The 17,839-nt window shown below is 39.6% G+C and overlaps 1 protein-coding gene across 2 annotated transcripts in view; it reads left to right on the plus strand.

Moving 5' to 3' along the window:
- Window positions 1-17,449, plus strand: part of ccm2 (CCM2 scaffold protein) — a 52,071-nt gene extending 34,622 nt beyond the window's left edge. For both annotated transcript variants that reach the window (XM_078399452.1, XM_078399454.1), the window contains exons 7-10: window positions 573-630; window positions 1,937-2,066; window positions 4,881-5,019; window positions 12,989-17,449. In XM_078399452.1, coding sequence (XP_078255578.1) covers window positions 573-630; window positions 1,937-2,066; window positions 4,881-5,019; window positions 12,989-13,269 — 608 coding nt within the window. In that variant the 3' untranslated portion in view covers window positions 13,270-17,449. The remainder of the gene's footprint in view (window positions 1-572; window positions 631-1,936; window positions 2,067-4,880; window positions 5,020-12,988) is intronic.
- The last annotated feature ends 390 nt before the right edge of the window (window positions 17,450-17,839 follow it).

Raw genomic sequence — 17,839 nt, forward strand, 5'->3', positions numbered from 1 at the left:
CTTTAAGTTTGCAGAGTAATTGTTTTTTGGGCCCTTCTGTGCTCTCTGAATTTGTCCTACTTTCCTTTTGCCTCTGTCTTCCACCTCATTGTGCTAAAGATAAGTGTTTGCCCTCAACTGATAATTAGTGCATTGTGTGGGCTAGAACTGAACCTAGTAAAAAATCAAACATGGGGGAAAACAATTTAAACTCCTGCTAACCCTCAAAGGAGCTTTTCTAGAGATGCTTTGTGTAGCTGTGTTTTTTATTTGCAAATTTGCAACGAAACACAAGTTGTTTGCCACACCAGAAATCCAGCAGACTTCATGATAACTATATAATTGTCACGTTGCAAAATGTAGTTATATTTTGAAAACTTGTGTATCTTTTTTGACAGATTAAACCAAGTATTTATCATTACTTCTGGTTATTATTTCAACTTCACATTTCACTGATTCTAAACTTATTCTTTTTTGTCTTGAGTGTTTTCGTGGTCGTGTGACTGCAGTTATGCCATACTCTGCTTTTAAATATTTCAACTCGAGGCTTGCATGTTCCTTAGCATTCAGTTTAATGTTTCTCTTGAAAATAGATGATTCTTCAAGTAAAGCAGATGTTAAAGAACCTTATGATGCAGAAATTAATAATTTGTAAGTATCTGTCTTGATATCTCAACATTTTAATATGTGAAATGAGGATAACTTGTTTGTGTTTAAAATCGCTTTAATTATCTAAAACATCAAGTTGTTTTGGCCCAATAATGTTTTTGATACTTTTAACAATGTTAAAATTGTGCTCTGCCTGTAATTTCAGGAATAAAAATATTAAGATTTCTATCACTTGTTTTACTTCTGCATTCAAATTAATTGACTTTGTTCTTAGTTGAGAATGCAACCAATCATTCTGCAGGTGGACTCAAATGTCCTCACTTTTTTTCTCCCCCACAAGATGAAATGGGGTTGGGCCTAAGACATAGCCGTGAAGAATTTCTGGCATGATCTGAAATTGAAATGTTTATCTGCCTAACAATTGATCCTCCTTTTGTGCTTCTGTTGATTAGTCTGTAGAATTTCTATTTAACTTGATTCTCATTTACTTCAGTTTTATCAGATTGGGTTCTGTAATGCTGAGTTTTTGAAGTAGATAAGGATCAATTACGTCACACTTTTGGCTGAAGATCAATGACACTGGCTGCGCTTAAACATTTCCATGCTCAATCTTAGTTTCCTTGTAGAACTTTGTCTACCACCATTCATAACTGAGCACGAACTGTATGTTAATTGTGGAATAGTACTCTGAGATGGTATACTAGGTTTGACGCCATTTTCAAGAAGGAAAATTACTTCCTTGTACTAAGCCCATTCAGAATTTTTGAATCTGAGATGACCTCCATTACCTAAACTCTAAGCAATATAAGCCCTTTGCTTTCAAGACAAATGTCCTTCCTGAGAAAGATGACAATTTTACAATGTTACCTGTGTGCTCTCACTAGTGCCTTGTTTAATTGTGGCAAGACATATTTATTGCACTCACAGCATCCTGGGCATCACTATTGGACTAGTTGCATAAATATCATAATAATAAGTGTAGGTCAGAGATTGACTGTTGGGCAGCATTGGCTCACCTTTTGACGCCCCAAAATCTTTTCTTCATCTATCGTGCCAAAATATATTCCTAAAACTTGGAATTCCTTAGCCTGCAATTCTGTGAGAGTGCCTTTCATCAGAAAGATTGCAACGATAACTCAGTTGCTCAGCACCAGCTGCTTGTTGGCAACTAGGAGCAGGCATTAAATTCCAGTCCATGATTGTATGTATCCTGTCAAAATGAATTGAAGAAAATTGTTAGCCATTAATCGAAAATATTAAATGGAACTAAAATATAAATTGGTTTAAAGTTGAGATTTATTGGCTGTTGTAACTTGCGAATAGTCAAACTTTAACTTTGTTCATGCAGGTCTTTTCAGGGATCTGATACTGGTGGAAATTCACCATCTTCAACTCTACCATCTCCTCAAATAAAAAATATCAATGAAGGAGAACTAAGTGCTTCTGCAGCTGAACTTCTTCAGGATTATATGATGACAGTAAGTTGCTGTTTGAGACTTCAAAACAAACTTTTGCTTTGTATTTGTGCTTTTCATTCCAAATATTGCCATTTATATCCATGACATTTGTCTGCCATTCAGGCCAGTCGAGTGTCCCATAGTAAATGACAATTCTTAGATACCTGTCTTAAAGGGTACATGGATAATCATGGTGTAGATGAGGATAGTGGTGTAGCTGAGCAGCACAGTGGCACACTGAGTTGAGTTCTTGCCTCTGCTCCAGTGATCTGCGTTCACTCTTGACCTTTGATGCCATCTGCAGCTTGCACTTTCTTCCAGTGACCTTGTGGGTATCTGCTGGGTGCTCCAGTGTCTTCCCACATCTCAATGTGTTTTTTAATAGGTTAGTTGCACACTGTAAATTCCCTCTAGTATGTAAGTGAGGCATAAGAATCTTGGAGGTCGATCATAGGAATGTAAGGAGAATTAAAAAATAGGCTAGGGTGAAAATAGTACGAAAATAAGTGTTAGGTGTGCTCATTGGGCTGTTCGTGATTTCTGACTCGCTAATGCTGGAAATTCATAGGGAGGAAAATAACTGCAGATGCTGGTACAAATCAAAGGTACCTTGACTACACTTTCTCCCACCCTGTCTCCTGTAAAAAGTCTATCCCCTACTCCCAATTCCTCCGTCTACGCCGCATCTGCGCCCAGGATGAGATGTTTCACATTAGGGCATCAGAGACGTCCTCATTCTTTAGGAAACGGGGCTTTCCCTCTTCCATTATAGATGAGGCTCTCACTAGGGCCTCCTCTATATCTTGCAACTCCGCTCTTGCTCTCCCCCCCCCCACATTCGTAACAAGGATAGAGTCCCCCTTGTCCTCACCTTCCACCCCATCAGCCAATGTATACAACAAATTATCCTCCCACATGTCCGTCACCTCCAACGAGATCCCACTACTGGCCACATCTTCCCATCTCCTCCCCTTTCTGCTTTTCGCAGAGACCATTCCCTCCGTAACTCCCTGGTCCACTCGTCCCTTCCCACCCAAACCACACCCTCCCCAGGTATTTTCCCCTGCAACTGCAGGAGATGTAACACCTGTCCCTTTACCTCCCCCCTCGACTCCATCCAAGGACCCAAACAATCTTTCCAGGTAATGCAGAGGTTCACCTGCACCTCCTCCAACCTCACCTATTGTATCCGCTGTTCCAGATGTCAACTTCTCTACATTGGCGAGGACGAACGCAGGCTCGGCGATCGTTTCGCTCAACACCTTCGCTCAGTCCACCTTAACCAGCCTGATCTCCCGGTGGCTGAGCACTTCAACTCCCACTCCCAGTCTGACCTTTCTATCATGGGCCTCCTCCATTGTCATAATGAGGCCCAGCGCAAATTGGAGGAACCGCATCCCATATTTCGCTTGGGCAGCTTGCACCCCAGCGGTATGAACATTGATTTCTCTAACCAGATAGCTCCTCTGATCCTCTCTTTCCCCTCCCCCTTCCCAGTTCTTCCACTGTCTTCCTGTCTCCAACTACATCCTTTCTTTGTCCCTCCCTCTCCCCTGACATCAGTCTGAAGAAGGGCCTCGACCCGAAACGTCACCCATTTCTTCTCTCCTGAGATGCTGCCTGACCTGCTGAGTTACTCCAGCATTTTGTGATACCTGGAAATTCATAGGAATCATTTATGGATCTAAGCCCGTTAAAACCTTTCCCTTAACAATCATCAGCCCTTGTGTAACCACTCCCTCTCCAGTTGTCATAACTATTGAAAGTGTACTTTCTTTCACAAACCAGATCTTCTGAAATATAACATTCGTTTTCCTGACATCTTGAATAGTAGCAGCACCATATAACAAGTCATCGTTGAAATACTGTACAATACTGTACACTGCTGTGCACTTGCAAAACCTGGAGACGACGTGTATTGCAAAGGATTAGGTGACTGATTGCTTTCTAACTTAATGCAACAGTTGGTCAATCTGTTTGGTTTCCACATTGGTTTTTTTGGGTGGGATGGTGTAAAAAGGATGCCGGTAGCTTGAGCGTGTGAATGTAGATAGACTGATACTAGCCCTCATGAAATAGCGACCGGACAACCACAGGTGTCCTGTAATTTATATAATTTCTACTAAATTTAATCTTTGGCTGTTGCTCGGTATTTTGATTGTTCTGTCATTCACATTATGAAAGTAAATTGCATCAGATTTAAAATGTTAAAGATCTTGACTTTATAGATTGTGAAATGACATTCCCCCTCCCAATCTTTAATGTAACTGTAAGAAGGTTATATTTGACACCAGATGTAGACCTCAGTTTAAAACATTCCTAATTTCATCAACTACCCTGACCACTTTTTATTGAACATTTACTTGCAATAATTTACCTGAAATAGCTAGCATTTAACATTTTGTAACTCATCTTGATTTGCACTAAATGTTTAATTATGTCAGAGTAAATGCACCTGGTAGAGTTAAAACTCCCAAAGTACACTGTTGCCTCAATACATTTCTAATGTTGCTATCTCGAAGAGTTTGCTGCAGAATTATTACAGTAAAAGGAAAACATTGATCTTATGAACATTACTAGATCAATTGTCTTCCTTTTAGTTAATAATTCTGTCAACGAAGAGTTGATGGCTTTGTCAGAAATAATTTCAAATTGCCTTATCAGGAATGAGCTGCTTGTTGTCTGCATACTAATAATATGCAGTACTTGCATTGAGTTGATGTAAACCATGTAAAAAGTGAAGATGTATTTAATGATATTATTGGAATGATTACTCTAAGTTCTGATCATGAGCTCTGATCCAATACTGTAATAATTGCAAATTCTATTTTGTAGCTGAGAACCAAGTTGACATCTGAGGAAATCCAAAAGTTTGCTATGCTTCTCCATGAATATCGAAATGGTGCCTCAATTCATGAATTTTGCATCAGTCTTCGACAATTGTATGGTGATGGTAGAAAATTTCTATTACTTGGTAGGTGAAAGATTAAACCAGTATTAGTGGAATGAATAGTATTTGTCTGGTGTATTAACTGTCAAACACAAACGTTTGTGTAAAAAAAAAGACAGTGCTGGAGTAACTCAGCAGGTCAGATAACATCTCTGGAGAATATAGATGGTCAATTAGGTCGCAATTTTTGTTCTGTGGCAGTTTTGAATTTTTTTAATCAATGGCTCATTGTTACTCTGCTTAAGTTATTTTTAAGTGTTGTGTTAACAAAACTGTTCTTGCCTTCTTTACCCATCTTACTCCTGCAAATAACTTCACTGCGTACAGCTCTGCATAACAGCAAACTATTCAGTCAGTAGATGCTGTTTTATCATTTTCAGCCATGTGATCCAAATCACAATTCAGCTTGCCATGCTTGACCTAATGTCGCATGTTCTTAAGCAACAAGTTTCTTAGATCTTAAGTTTCAATTGATACAGCATCCACCATTGCGTTCCTAATTTCCAAAGTCTTTCGTGTGAATAGTTTTTTGATGTTACTGTTAAATCGCCTAGCAGACCAAATGAGTTGTATTTTATAATCAGTTAGCTCATATAGAATTGCTTTTGGGGAGTATGTAGCAAGGAATTGCAGTTGCTGGTTTACATTGAAGATAGACACAGAATGCTGAATAACTCAGCGTAGCCGGCAGCATCTCTGGACAAAAGGAATGGGTGATATTTCGGGTCAAGACCTTTCTTCAGACAGGGGAGTCGGGAGAAGGAGACACAGAAATAAAGAATGCAAGGTGTGAAAACGAGACATCAAACGGGACGAAGGTCAAGGAAAATGTAGAATAGATCATTGTTTGCCAGGTGACAATGAAGCATACAAAGATAAACATTTAATCAAGGGGACAACTACTGACTCCCACAGCTATCCAGACTACACCTTCCCACCCAGCCTCCTGCAAGGACACTATCTCCTACTCCCAATTCCTCCGTCTATTCCACATCTGTGCCCGAGCTGAAGTGTTCCATACCAGAACATCTGAGATGTCCTCATTCTTTAGGGAATCTCTTCCATCATAGATGACCCCCTCACAAGGGTCTCCTTGATATCCTGCAGCTCCACTCTTGCTCCCCCTCCCTCCAGTCGCAATAGGAACAGAGTCCCCCCCCCCCCTCCTCACCTCTCACCCTATCAGCTGTTGCATACAACACATTATCCTCTGACATTTTCACCACCTCTAACAAGATCCCACCACTAACCACATCTTCCCATCTCCACCGCTTTCCGCAGAGACCATTCCCTCCCCAACTTCTTGGTTAACATCCTTCAACTCCATCCAAGGACCCCGACAGTCCTTTCAGGGGAGGCAGAGGTTCAACCTCCAACCTCATCTACTGCATCCGCTGTTCCTGGTGTGGACTCCTATATATCGGTGATGTGATAAAAAATATCACCCATTCCTTCTATCCAGTGATGCTGCCTGTCCTTCTGGGATGCTTTTGGGGACTATTTTGTTCCTAGTGTATGAAGTCGTTTGGTGATCATAGCTTCATTAATCATAATCATATCATACTTTATTAGCCAAGTATGTTTTGCAACATACGAGGAATTTGATTTGCCATACAGTCATACCAATAGAAAGCAACAAGACACACAAAGTACATTTTACCATAAACATCCACCACAGCGACTATTTCACATTCCTCACTGATGGTAGGCAAAACAAAGTTCAATCTCTTCCCTTCTTTGTTCTCCCGCGGTCGGGGGCCTCGAGCCTTCCGTTGATGGGATGATCTTGGCTCCCGTAGCCAGCGGTCGAGCCCTCCGCGTCGGGGCGAACAGGCTCCCGCATTGGGGGAATCTCAGCTCCCCAGCGCCGGCCGATCGGATCACAGGTCGGGGCTAGTCGAACCTCCTGCGACTTTGGAGCTTCCGGCCATCAGTCTCTACCTGAGACTGTGAGCTCCTCGATGCTGAAATCCGCAGGCCGCGGTTGGAGCATCGATCCCAGCCATGAGATCGAAGCTCCGATGGCAAGTCCATGGCCCCGCAGTAGGGCTCAAAGACAGTCCATGATGTTAGGCCACAGAGCGACTGGAGATAAGATCCAGAAAATAATCGAATCTCCGGCAAGGTAAGAGATTGAAAAAAGGTTTCCCCCGACCCCCTCCCCCACCCCCCACATAAAACAAACCAGAGAATATTAATACAAACTTTTAAAACACACTAAAAATAACAAAAAAGACGAAAAGTCAGACAAACTGTTGGCGAGGCTGCCATAGCTGACGGCACCATCCGGTGGAAATTATAGAACCTGGCGTGCAGGTACAGCAGGGAGTGAAGAAAGCTAATGGCATGTTGGCCTTCATAACGAGAGGATTTCAGTATAGGAGTAAAGAGGTTGTTCTGCAGTTGTATAGGGCCCTGGTAAGACCACATCTGGAGTATTGTGTATAGTTTTGGTCTCCAAATTTGAGGAAGGACATCCTTGCAATTGAGGCAGTGCAGCGTAGGTTCACGAAATTGATCCCTGGGATGGCGGGACTGTCATATGACGAAAGATTGAAAAGACTAGGCTTGTATTCACTGGACTTTAGAAGGATGAGAGGGGATCTTATAGGGACATATAAAATTATAAAAGGACTGGACAAGCTAGATGCAGGAAAAATGTTCCCAATGTTGGGCGAGTCCAGAACCAGGGGCCACAATCTTAGAATAAAGGGGAGGCCATTTTATAACTGTGGTGAGAAGGAACATTTTTACCCAGAGAGTTGTGAATTTGTGGAATTCTCTGCCACAGAGGGCAGTGGAGGCTAAATCACTGGATGAATTTAAGTTAGAGATCTAGGGGCTAGCGGAATCAAGGGATATGGGGAGAAGTTGGGCATAGGTTACTGATTGGATGATCAGCCATGATCACAATGAATGGCGGTGCTGGCTCCAAGGGCCGAATGGCCTCCTCCTGCACCTATTTTCTATGCTTCAAACTTAAAATTAATACTGCATTTAATGTATGGTGGTCTACTCGCAAAATTTACAAATTCCTGCACCTTAAATAATACCAATATATTTTATCACGCATTTTTTTAAATTCATAATTTTAACTAAGGACTGCCATGGTATCTCTGCTAATTGTGATTTATTGGTCTTGAATTGTTTTACATTTTGGGCTATCAATTCAGTTAACATAAAGTGCATCGACTTTCCACAATTTCCAGATACCACCATGCAACAGGAGCATATTTTCAGTTGCAACCTTTTTCACTTTGGTTTGCAGCATCTGTCAAAACCTACCATAAATAATTATCTTTCTTCCATTGAAACCTTCAGAGACTGCTAGTATTTGCTAGAAATCATGAAGCTATTTCCAGAGTTCAAATTTAAGATAAATAAAAGTAGAACATGCTAGAATTACTCTACATGTCAAACAACATATGTGGAGAATGAAATAGTTCATGTTTTGGGTCAATAATGTTTAATTGTCATATGTACTGGCAAAGGAACAGTGAAATTCTTCCTGCAGATTAACAGCCCCACAAATACAATAACACACACAAGTATGTAATAATAAAATACAATAAATTAATAGACATAATACCACACAACAGTAATAATGCAAAAACCAAAGACTGCAGTGCAATGAAAGACATGGTCCATAGTAGATGATAGTTGCTGTGGTTAGTGTTGTCTAATTCTCAAAAGCCTGATGGTTGCTCGGACCAAGATCAGTAATGACACAAGTGATGGTGCCAATTGAGAGAGCTTGTTTTATGCTTGTCAGTTGAACATGAGTTATCTAGAGGAGATGTTAATAGAGAAGATGGAAAATGGCAGGTGTGCAAAAGTGGAGGTGTGATGAGGATCGGAAAAGTAATGCTGGAACTTTAAAATATCAAAGAAAAAAACAGTTTGTTGAAAACAATGGGCATAGCTATGGTGGTTCCCATGCCTTTGCGGTTGGTTTAGAGGAAGTGATGGAAACGTAACTGCAGATGCTGGAATCTGGAGCTAAAACAAACCTCTGGGGAACCTCGGTGGGTCGAGTGAGGAGAGAGAATTACATAGTGTCTTGCCCAAAATATCAACAATTCCTTCCTCCCCCCACATCCTGCTGGTTCCACTGAATTTCTGTAGCAGGTTGCTTTTTTTTCTCTGCATTATGTTGATGACTGGTACTGGTTTTTATTCTCGTGCAGAATTTTGAGCATTTGGTGCATGCCTCTCCCCTGCTTTTTCACATGGTCAATTTCTGGTTCTTCCTTTCTCAATTTTTATCTGCATATCAGTACAGAGTAGCAGCCAAAGCTATTACAAGTTTCAACTCCCACAGCTGTCTTGACTACTTTCCATCAACGCCCATCCCTGCTTCCTGTAAGAACTAACTTTTTTTTTCCAGTTTCTCCAGTACAGTCCCATCTGTTCTGATCAGAGAACTGCATGTCTGGAATCTGACGATCTTCCCCTGAAAGAAAATTGGCAAACGTTATAGTGCTATTAGCTGAATCTGCTTTAATTGCTTGCACTTCTGCTCTCTCCTTGCCTCCTACCAGCCTGAAAAATGATAGGCCTTTGCACTTGCCTTTTCTAGCCACCTTTGCTGCAATGCCACTGCCAGACATCTTAACTTTTAAGCAGTTACCTCTGTGCTCATTGGAGAAGCCAGACATCTTAACTTTAACTCTAGGCAGTTACCTCTGTGCTCATTGGAGAAGCTGGGATGACTACTTTGCAGAACACTTTTTAGTTTGTAAAAGTACATTTGAATTTCCCCTGCAGGCTACAATAATTTTTCATTCTATTCCAATTCTGATCTCAGGCATTTTGCATTATTCCTTAAAAGCTCAATACAAGCTCAAAATGGCATCTCATAGAAACAGAAAACTAGGTGCAGGAGGAGGCCATTTGGCCATTCGAGCCAGCACCGCCATTCATTGTGATCATGGCTGATCATCCACAATCAGTAACCTGTGCCCAACTTCTCCCCATATCCCTTGATTCCACTAGCCCCCAGAGCTCTATCTAACTCACTCTTAAATTCATCCAGTGATTTGGCCTCCACTGCCCTCTGTGGCAGAGAATTCCCCAAATTCCCAACTCTCTGCGTGAAAAAGTTCCTTCTCACCTCAGTTTTAAATGGCCTCCTCTTTATTCTAAGATTGTGGCCCCTGGTTCTGGACTCGCCCAACATTGGGAACATTTTTCCTGCATCTAGCTTGTCCAGTCCTTTTATAATTTTATGTCTCTATAAGATCCCCTCTCATCTTTCCATCTCATTGTGGATTATCCTTTGGTACTTAATCCCAAACCAATGATAGCTGAAAGCTGTTTTGCTTAAGTCTGTCTTACAATTCCAGCATCTCTCCACTTATTTTCATTTGTCTCCCGCTTAGAAATGTAAACAAATCATGCCAGCACCATATCAAGCTGTCTATTGGTTTGCCTAGGTTTGCAGCCTTTTGCAAACTTTTTGTTTACTCTAATCTTCCATAACCTAAAGCATCTATAATTGCAAACTTTTTTATCTTTCTGGTGAAAGATTATCAATGGAAATGTTAACACTCTTCTCCTCGGATGCCCCCTGGCCTGTTGAGTATTTTCAGCGTTTTGCTCAGACCTCATTCAAGGTTTAACTATGCTATTTGTTTCTTATTTGTAGTGAACAGTTTTCATGATTGTATTGTTGAGTACCAAATTTAGTTTTTGATGGAGAAACAAGGAACAGCAGATGCTCATTTACAAAAAGACTTAAGTTCTGGGGTAATTCAGCAGGTCAGGCAGCAACTCTGGAGAATACGGATAGGTGACGTTTCGGATCGGGATCCTCTTCAGACTGCTAGTCTGCTATCCATGTTCTTCAGCGATGCTGCCTGACCTGCTGAGTTCCTCCAGCTCTGTCTTACCTTTTAATTGAATTTTAAGCCTATCGAAAAGGATACCATGTTGATTTGAAAAAAGCCTGGAAAACCAATGCCATATTTTCCGTTTGCTCCTAATAGTTGGCTTGTCAGTCATTGGAGTTTGCCTTAAGGATTTTGGATTTTCATCATAGATCCATTTTTGTTCCACTTGATGGTTGGGTAATTGGAACCAATTTACATGGTATCGTGTAGTAGTAAACATTAGTGTTATACATTAAGTTAGTAAGTGGTGTTGTAGCTATTTAAATTTGAGTTGCTGTGTTTAAGTACTAGGCGGAGGCCAGAATGTTCCAAAAAATTTAAGTTAGTCATAGAGTGATAAAGTGTGGAAACAGGCCCTTCGGCCCAACTTGCCCACACCAGCCAACAATGTCCCAGCTACACTAGTCCCACTTGCCTGCGCTTGGTCCATATCCATCCATTCCTGTTCTATCTATGTACCTTTCTAACTGTTTCTTAAATTATGGGTTAGTCCCAGCCTTAATTATCTCCTCCGGCATCCCCCACCATCCTTTGTGTGAAAAAGTTACCCCTCAGATTCCTATTAAATCTTTTCCCCTTCACCCTGAACCTCTGGTCCTCGATGCCCCTACTCTGGGCATCTACCTGATCTATTCCCCATGATTTTGTACACCTCTATAAGATCCCCCGTCATCCTCCATGGAATAGAGACCCAGGCTACTCAACCTCTCCCTATAGCTCATATGCTCTAGTCCTGACAACATCCTCGTAAATCTTTTTTGAACCCTTTCAAGCTTGACAATATCTTTCCTATAACATGGTGCCCAGAACTGAACATTATTCTAATTGCGGTCTCACCAACATCTTATACAACTGCAACATGATCTCCCAACTTCAAATCTCAATACTGACTGATGAAGGCCAAAGTGCCAAAATCCTTTTTGACCACCTTATCTACCTGCGACTCGACTTTCAAGGAACCATGCACCTGTACTCCTTGATCCCTCTACTATACAACACTACCCAGAGGCCTACCATTTACTGTGTAGGTCCTGCCCTTGTTCGACGTCCCAAAATGCAACACCTCGCACTTCTCTGTATTAAATTCCATCAACGATTCCTCCGCCCACCTGGCCAATCGATCAAGATCCTGCTGCAATCTTTCACAACCATCTTCACTGTCTGCAAAACCACTGTCTTTTGTATCATCAGCAAACTTGCTAATCTTGCCCTGTGTGTTCTCATGCAAATCATTGATGTAGATGACAAACAGTAACGGGCCCAGCACCGAACCCTGAGGCACACTACTAGTCACAAGCCTCCAGTCCGAGAAGCAACCTTCCACCATCACCCTCTGCTTCCTTCCATGGAGCCAATTTGCTATCCATTCAGTTATCTCTCCTTGGATCCCATGCGATCTAACCTTCCAGAGCAGCCTACCATGCGGAACCTTGTTGAATGCCTTACTGAAATCCATGTATACAACATCTACAGCTCTGCCCTCATCGACCTTTTTGGTCATGCCTTCGAAACCATGCTGACTGTCCCTAATCAGCCCTTGCCCATCCAAATGCCTGTATAACCTATCCCTCAGAATACTCTTGATAACTTTCCAACTACAGATGTTGATAGACAATAGACAATAAGTGCAGGAGTAGGCCATTTGGCCCTTCGAGCCAGCACCGGCCTATGGTTCCCAGCATTTTCCCTGCAGGCCTTCTTGAAAAGAGGCACAACATTTGCCACCTTCCAGTCTTCTGGCACCTCTCCTGTATTTGAGGACGACTCATAAATTTCAACCAGGGCTCCTGCAATTTCCTCTCTGATTTCCAGCAATGTCCTAGTATATATATAATTTTCCCTTTAACATATTGCAGCAAAGTAGTTAGCTCGGCATAGCAAATGTGGAACTGGAATGAAGTTTTCTTAATGTGGTTTAAATGACTGATTTACCAAGTTAGACCTTTGCATCATTCAGAATGGTCAACAGCAGTAATTCCAATAAATAAGGATCAATATTTGAGTAAATAAACATCTGGCCATTAAATTCTTATCATTCATTTTGTTCTATTAGCAAAGATATACTTCAATTTTTTAAATTTTTATATTGTTATGTCTTCTAGGGCTCAGACCTTTTATTCCAGAAAAAGACAGCTTACATTTTGAAAACTTTCTAGAAACCATTGGTGTCAAGGATGGAAGGGGCATTATAACAGACAGTTTTGGCCGATGCAGAAGGACTTTAAGTAATGCATCCAATTCTACTACCAATGGCAATGGAGCAACCGCAGGCTCGGATGATCAGTCAGTGCCTTCCGAAGGTGATGAATGGGACAAAATGATCTCTGATATCAGCCATGATATTGAGGCACTTGGTTGCAGTATGGATCATGATTCATCTTGAAAATGTAATATTTGCACATCCTGTTATTGCCTTCAGACTAGTTTCTTATACAGATGTGTTCCTAAATGAAGTTTACTACAATGTGAATATTTAAATGAATTGTTGAAACATTTCTACAAAATGAAGAACATGAAATCAAGACATATAACTTTTTTATTGTAGAAAATTGCATATTTGTATTCAAACATTTTTGTAACAGCAAGTAGTTTTAGGCTTGATTGTTCCAGTTGTAGGTAAGGCCTTTCTGGTCGTATCACATGGTTTTGTATCCCATCTGCACAAGGTTACATATTACAGTATGCTGTTATGTTGGGGGTGATTTAATCTGTTTCTGGACAAATCTATTTTTACCATGTAGCTTCAAGAAGCTGTATGTCCCAACTCTTATGTAGTGTGATAGATGCTCCCTGGTGCAGTCATCGAATATTGCACACTTCAACTGCTTCATATCTAAATAGCTGCACATTAAATATAATTATAAATTTATCTGAATGTGACCAAAATAGGCAATGTATTTGTTTTCTTGGGGAAGGATGATGAGAGTTTGGAAGGTGCCAGAGTCCTGCATTCTGCTCCTTTAAGAATTTCTGCAACAGTTTGCCTATTTTCCTTTAATGTTAATAATCTACTCCCAGTTTTTTTTTTAAGGAGCTCATTATAGTAAAATTACATCAGAGAATGTCAATGAATCGTTTTCTTTAAAAACAAAGGGTTAATGTTCTGGTGAAATGAAATAAAGGCTACACCATAATGGTGTCTACATATACTTTTTTTTAAACTGTAGTATATTTATGCACACCCAATGCAAATATTTTTAAAATCTAAATTGACATTCTAATTGAACATTTTTGCTGTTATGTGCTGCTTTGTCATCAAATGAAAACTGAAGTGAATACATTTATGAAATTACAGCAAATGTTAACCTTAAAACTTGGAGAATGGTCCTTTTGGGTGCTGTATATAAACTGCATATAAATGACACCTTGACCCATTTTAATTCAACAAATTTATTTATTGGAATCCTTCAGGATTTTATACCATTGCATGTACTGTATTATTTGTATGTAATGTGGAGTGGATAGGATGTGGGAATTTTTGTGTAACATGTAATCCTAGAAAACCTCAATCAATCTGAATGAATAGGTTTTGCTAGTAATGCCAGTATAACTGTCCTTGGAACCACTTGCATTATTGTTAAGAGTGTTTTTTTAATATCCCATCTATTGTTTTTGCATGAAATCAATTAGTAGTAATATTTTAAATGTACTCTTGAGTTATATACACAATTGCAATATGCTACTATAAGTTTGTTTTCCGAGTTACTGTCCTTTGATTAATGTAATTTAAAATATTGAGTTGATCACCAATTGACATTGTTCAGGTAAAGTTGCAATGTGGGTTTCCCAGTCTAGATGTTAAACAATAATTGCATGTATGCAAGATGGTGTGTGTGTGTGTGTGTGTGTGAATCGTACAATTGCAATAATTTCCTTCTATTAAATATTGGAAAGTATTTGGGGAAGTACAATCTTGTGAACAATTTCAGGTACATGTAAATGTGATGGGAATAATCAAGCTATGTAAATAGCCCACTCTGGATAAGAATATTTGAACTAGTTTCCATTTTCTCTTAACACTTGTCATTGTGAAACTACTTTGGCGTTTTCAATACATTTTTGGCTAAAATTATCTTTTTGTAATTCTGTGTCCAAATACTTGCTCACTTATAATGATCTAGTTGTTTGTGGCAAGACTTGATGTAAAACCTTATGGCAAGTTAGAACCCCAAGTATCTCATAGATCCATGCTGATTTCAATATTCGAAACATCATTCCAGCCTGTACGAATGCACTGAATTAGTGAAAGCATGTTTTGAAGGTTTTCATTTTAGTCCCGTATGGTAGAAATTTCAAAATGTCAGTTTCTGTGACAATCTATCATTACCGTTGCACAAACTGTGCCTTTATGCCCAAGAACTACATTTTGTTAAATTATCTTTTATAAATTCAATTTTAAGTTTGTTAAAGATCCAGTGTTTTTGTATGAAGTTTTAGCCATTTTTTCCAATATATAGACTATGAATTATGACTGAGGGAATGATTGGCCATTTTAAAACTTGTGCATGTTGCAGTGGCCAGCCAATTAGAATGATTGTGCTACAGTCTGATGTTACCTGTGTTAAATATTTAACCTATTTTTGCACTCTCGGCTGGATCATCTGATACAACCCAAGTTTAACTTAAAGATTGGGATTCTAGCCCAGACTTGCAATCTAAATGCCCACCAAATCCTGCTTTCTGTAGTCACTCGTGGTAGTTGTACCATAGCTTGTTAGCACATCCATTTGCTTACCCGTTTTAATCCGTGAGGGGGGAGGGGAGGGGGGGGGGGGGGTTGGAAGCAACATGGGCTGTAGTAACTTGCATGCTCCAAGGATTTACTTTTTTTCACACAGATTTTCTTTGGGTGACCTTGTTCTATTGATTGTGGTGGGCTGGATGAAATGGAAGTCGGTGTCATATTTTTTGTTTTGAAGTTCATGCTACAAAGGGACATTTTATCTGTAATTTTCCAAGTTAAAAATGGAAACGCTGTAGAAATCTAATGGTGACTTAGCAAACTGAAGGCAAGAGATTTTGTTCGTTTTGCTTTAAATTAAAATTAACAGTATTATAGTTGCAGTTATTCTAAGTTAATACAGTAATGTAGCACATTTGCAGTAAGGGGAAAACATTGCCCTTTTGAAGATACCAGAACAGAATTGATTTTTAATCCTGTAGTTTTGGGACATGTGCACTTTGCGTTAAACATGTGAAGAAATTAATTGGTCATTAAAACTTTGAGTATTTCCTGCAATTTACCTACAGTATCCATTATGTACAATATTCTGGTAAAAAAATAATTCCTGACCATGGGAAGTATAGCAGTTTTCAGCACATAATAAAGCTATATTCTAGAGTAGGTCAAATGCATATTTATTTTTGGATTTATTTATATTACGTCAGTTTAATACATTTGGCTTTGCTATATTTCCTATGTAGGGAACTGTTCCAGCTTGCATATTTTGCCTATGACTAAAAGTTTTAATCCACGTTGTTATATTGCTCCATTTTTAAAGATTCTTTTCTCTGAATGTTCTGTCTTGTGATAAATGTTGTATTAATGGTCAGTATTGATGTGCACTGGGACCATCTGTAGCACGGTTTTGGTGTGTTTTTGCAGTAATTGCCTTACATTTCAGTTTGGGTATTGCACATGGTTACATCTGAGCGAAAGATTGTCATAATTCAAATATTTCATGTACACTGACGAAAATTAAAAATTATTTCACCTTGCAATCTATGAAATGCACTTTTATGAGAATAGCAATTCCGCATCTGAGCCATGCACAGATTATCTGCAGCCAAACACAATCCACATCCACCCTTGGCAAATGGGCCCAGTTTTCTGATAATTTGTCATGGCTCCATTCACTATCTCCAAATGAAGATGTCGCTGTGGGAACAAATTGTTGCTCTTTGTTTTTATGGAATGTAATGAACATTTTCACTATTACTGTGGGGCTCATTCTCATGTTTTCTAATGCATTGTGCTATTGTTTCCTGGTTAGAGTATTAAAAAAATTATTAACTTCAAATCTCTTCTGTTCCTTGAGAGCAATTTCCAGCTCCTCTTCCCTGACTTTGCAAATAGTTAATATTAGTAGCATTCATAGTTGCTTATTTCCTCTGAGAGTTTACCTCTTGAAGCAACCTACTACAGTTTCTAATGTCTTTAGCCAAGGATTCCCTTGGTCAATATGTTCTTCAACTGTCTATTCAATTTACTACAACAGATTGTTCACTGTTTCTCTCCTTGTGAGAGTTTACCAGTCGTCTTATCAACAGTCTTCGCATTCCAAATCATTCAATGTTGTTTCTGTTTGATTGATGCGATCCCCTCTTGATAATCTCTGACATTGCAGATCACTCATTACTCCCAACACTGCTTGCCTTAATGCACATCTGTTCACCACCTCACCAGAATGCAGGGCCATAAACAAATATACCAAATTCAAAATAATAATCTATACTGCTCATGAAAGTTCTTCTTTGAAACTCGATTAAAATTGAATGAGTGTTGAGCTTTGAGCTTTCCACTGCAATTCTTTCCATTCCCATTCCTCATCTGATTCGTCCTGTTTTTCCTGCACTGCCTTACATCTGGAAATTTTTGGTACAGCATCTCATCTTTTAAATGCTTCACCATTTTCAAAGGTCTACAGAATATCCAACAATTTTGTTTGACTGATTCCAGTTTTTAGGCAGTAGCTGCTGGTAACAACCTTGCACTAATCTTTTGGGTTAACAAATTTTCATTTCTGTGGATACTTAAGTGTTTCCAGTATTTATTTTCTCAAAACTGATCATTTACTTATTTCTGTACCCTTTTTTGTCTTGCTTCAATGTCCTTTAACTTTTTCGTTTCCAACCTGTTGAAGATCTTCTGCAGGAGTTTCAGCTGAAGAAAAGTTGACCAAACCTTTCCTGCACAGATGTTGCACAGCTCACAACAGTTCCTCCATCAGAAT

Source organism: Rhinoraja longicauda, chromosome 5 (genome assembly GCF_053455715.1).
Source record: "Rhinoraja longicauda isolate Sanriku21f chromosome 5, sRhiLon1.1, whole genome shotgun sequence".
NCBI lineage: Eukaryota > Metazoa > Chordata > Chondrichthyes > Rajiformes > Arhynchobatidae > Rhinoraja > Rhinoraja longicauda.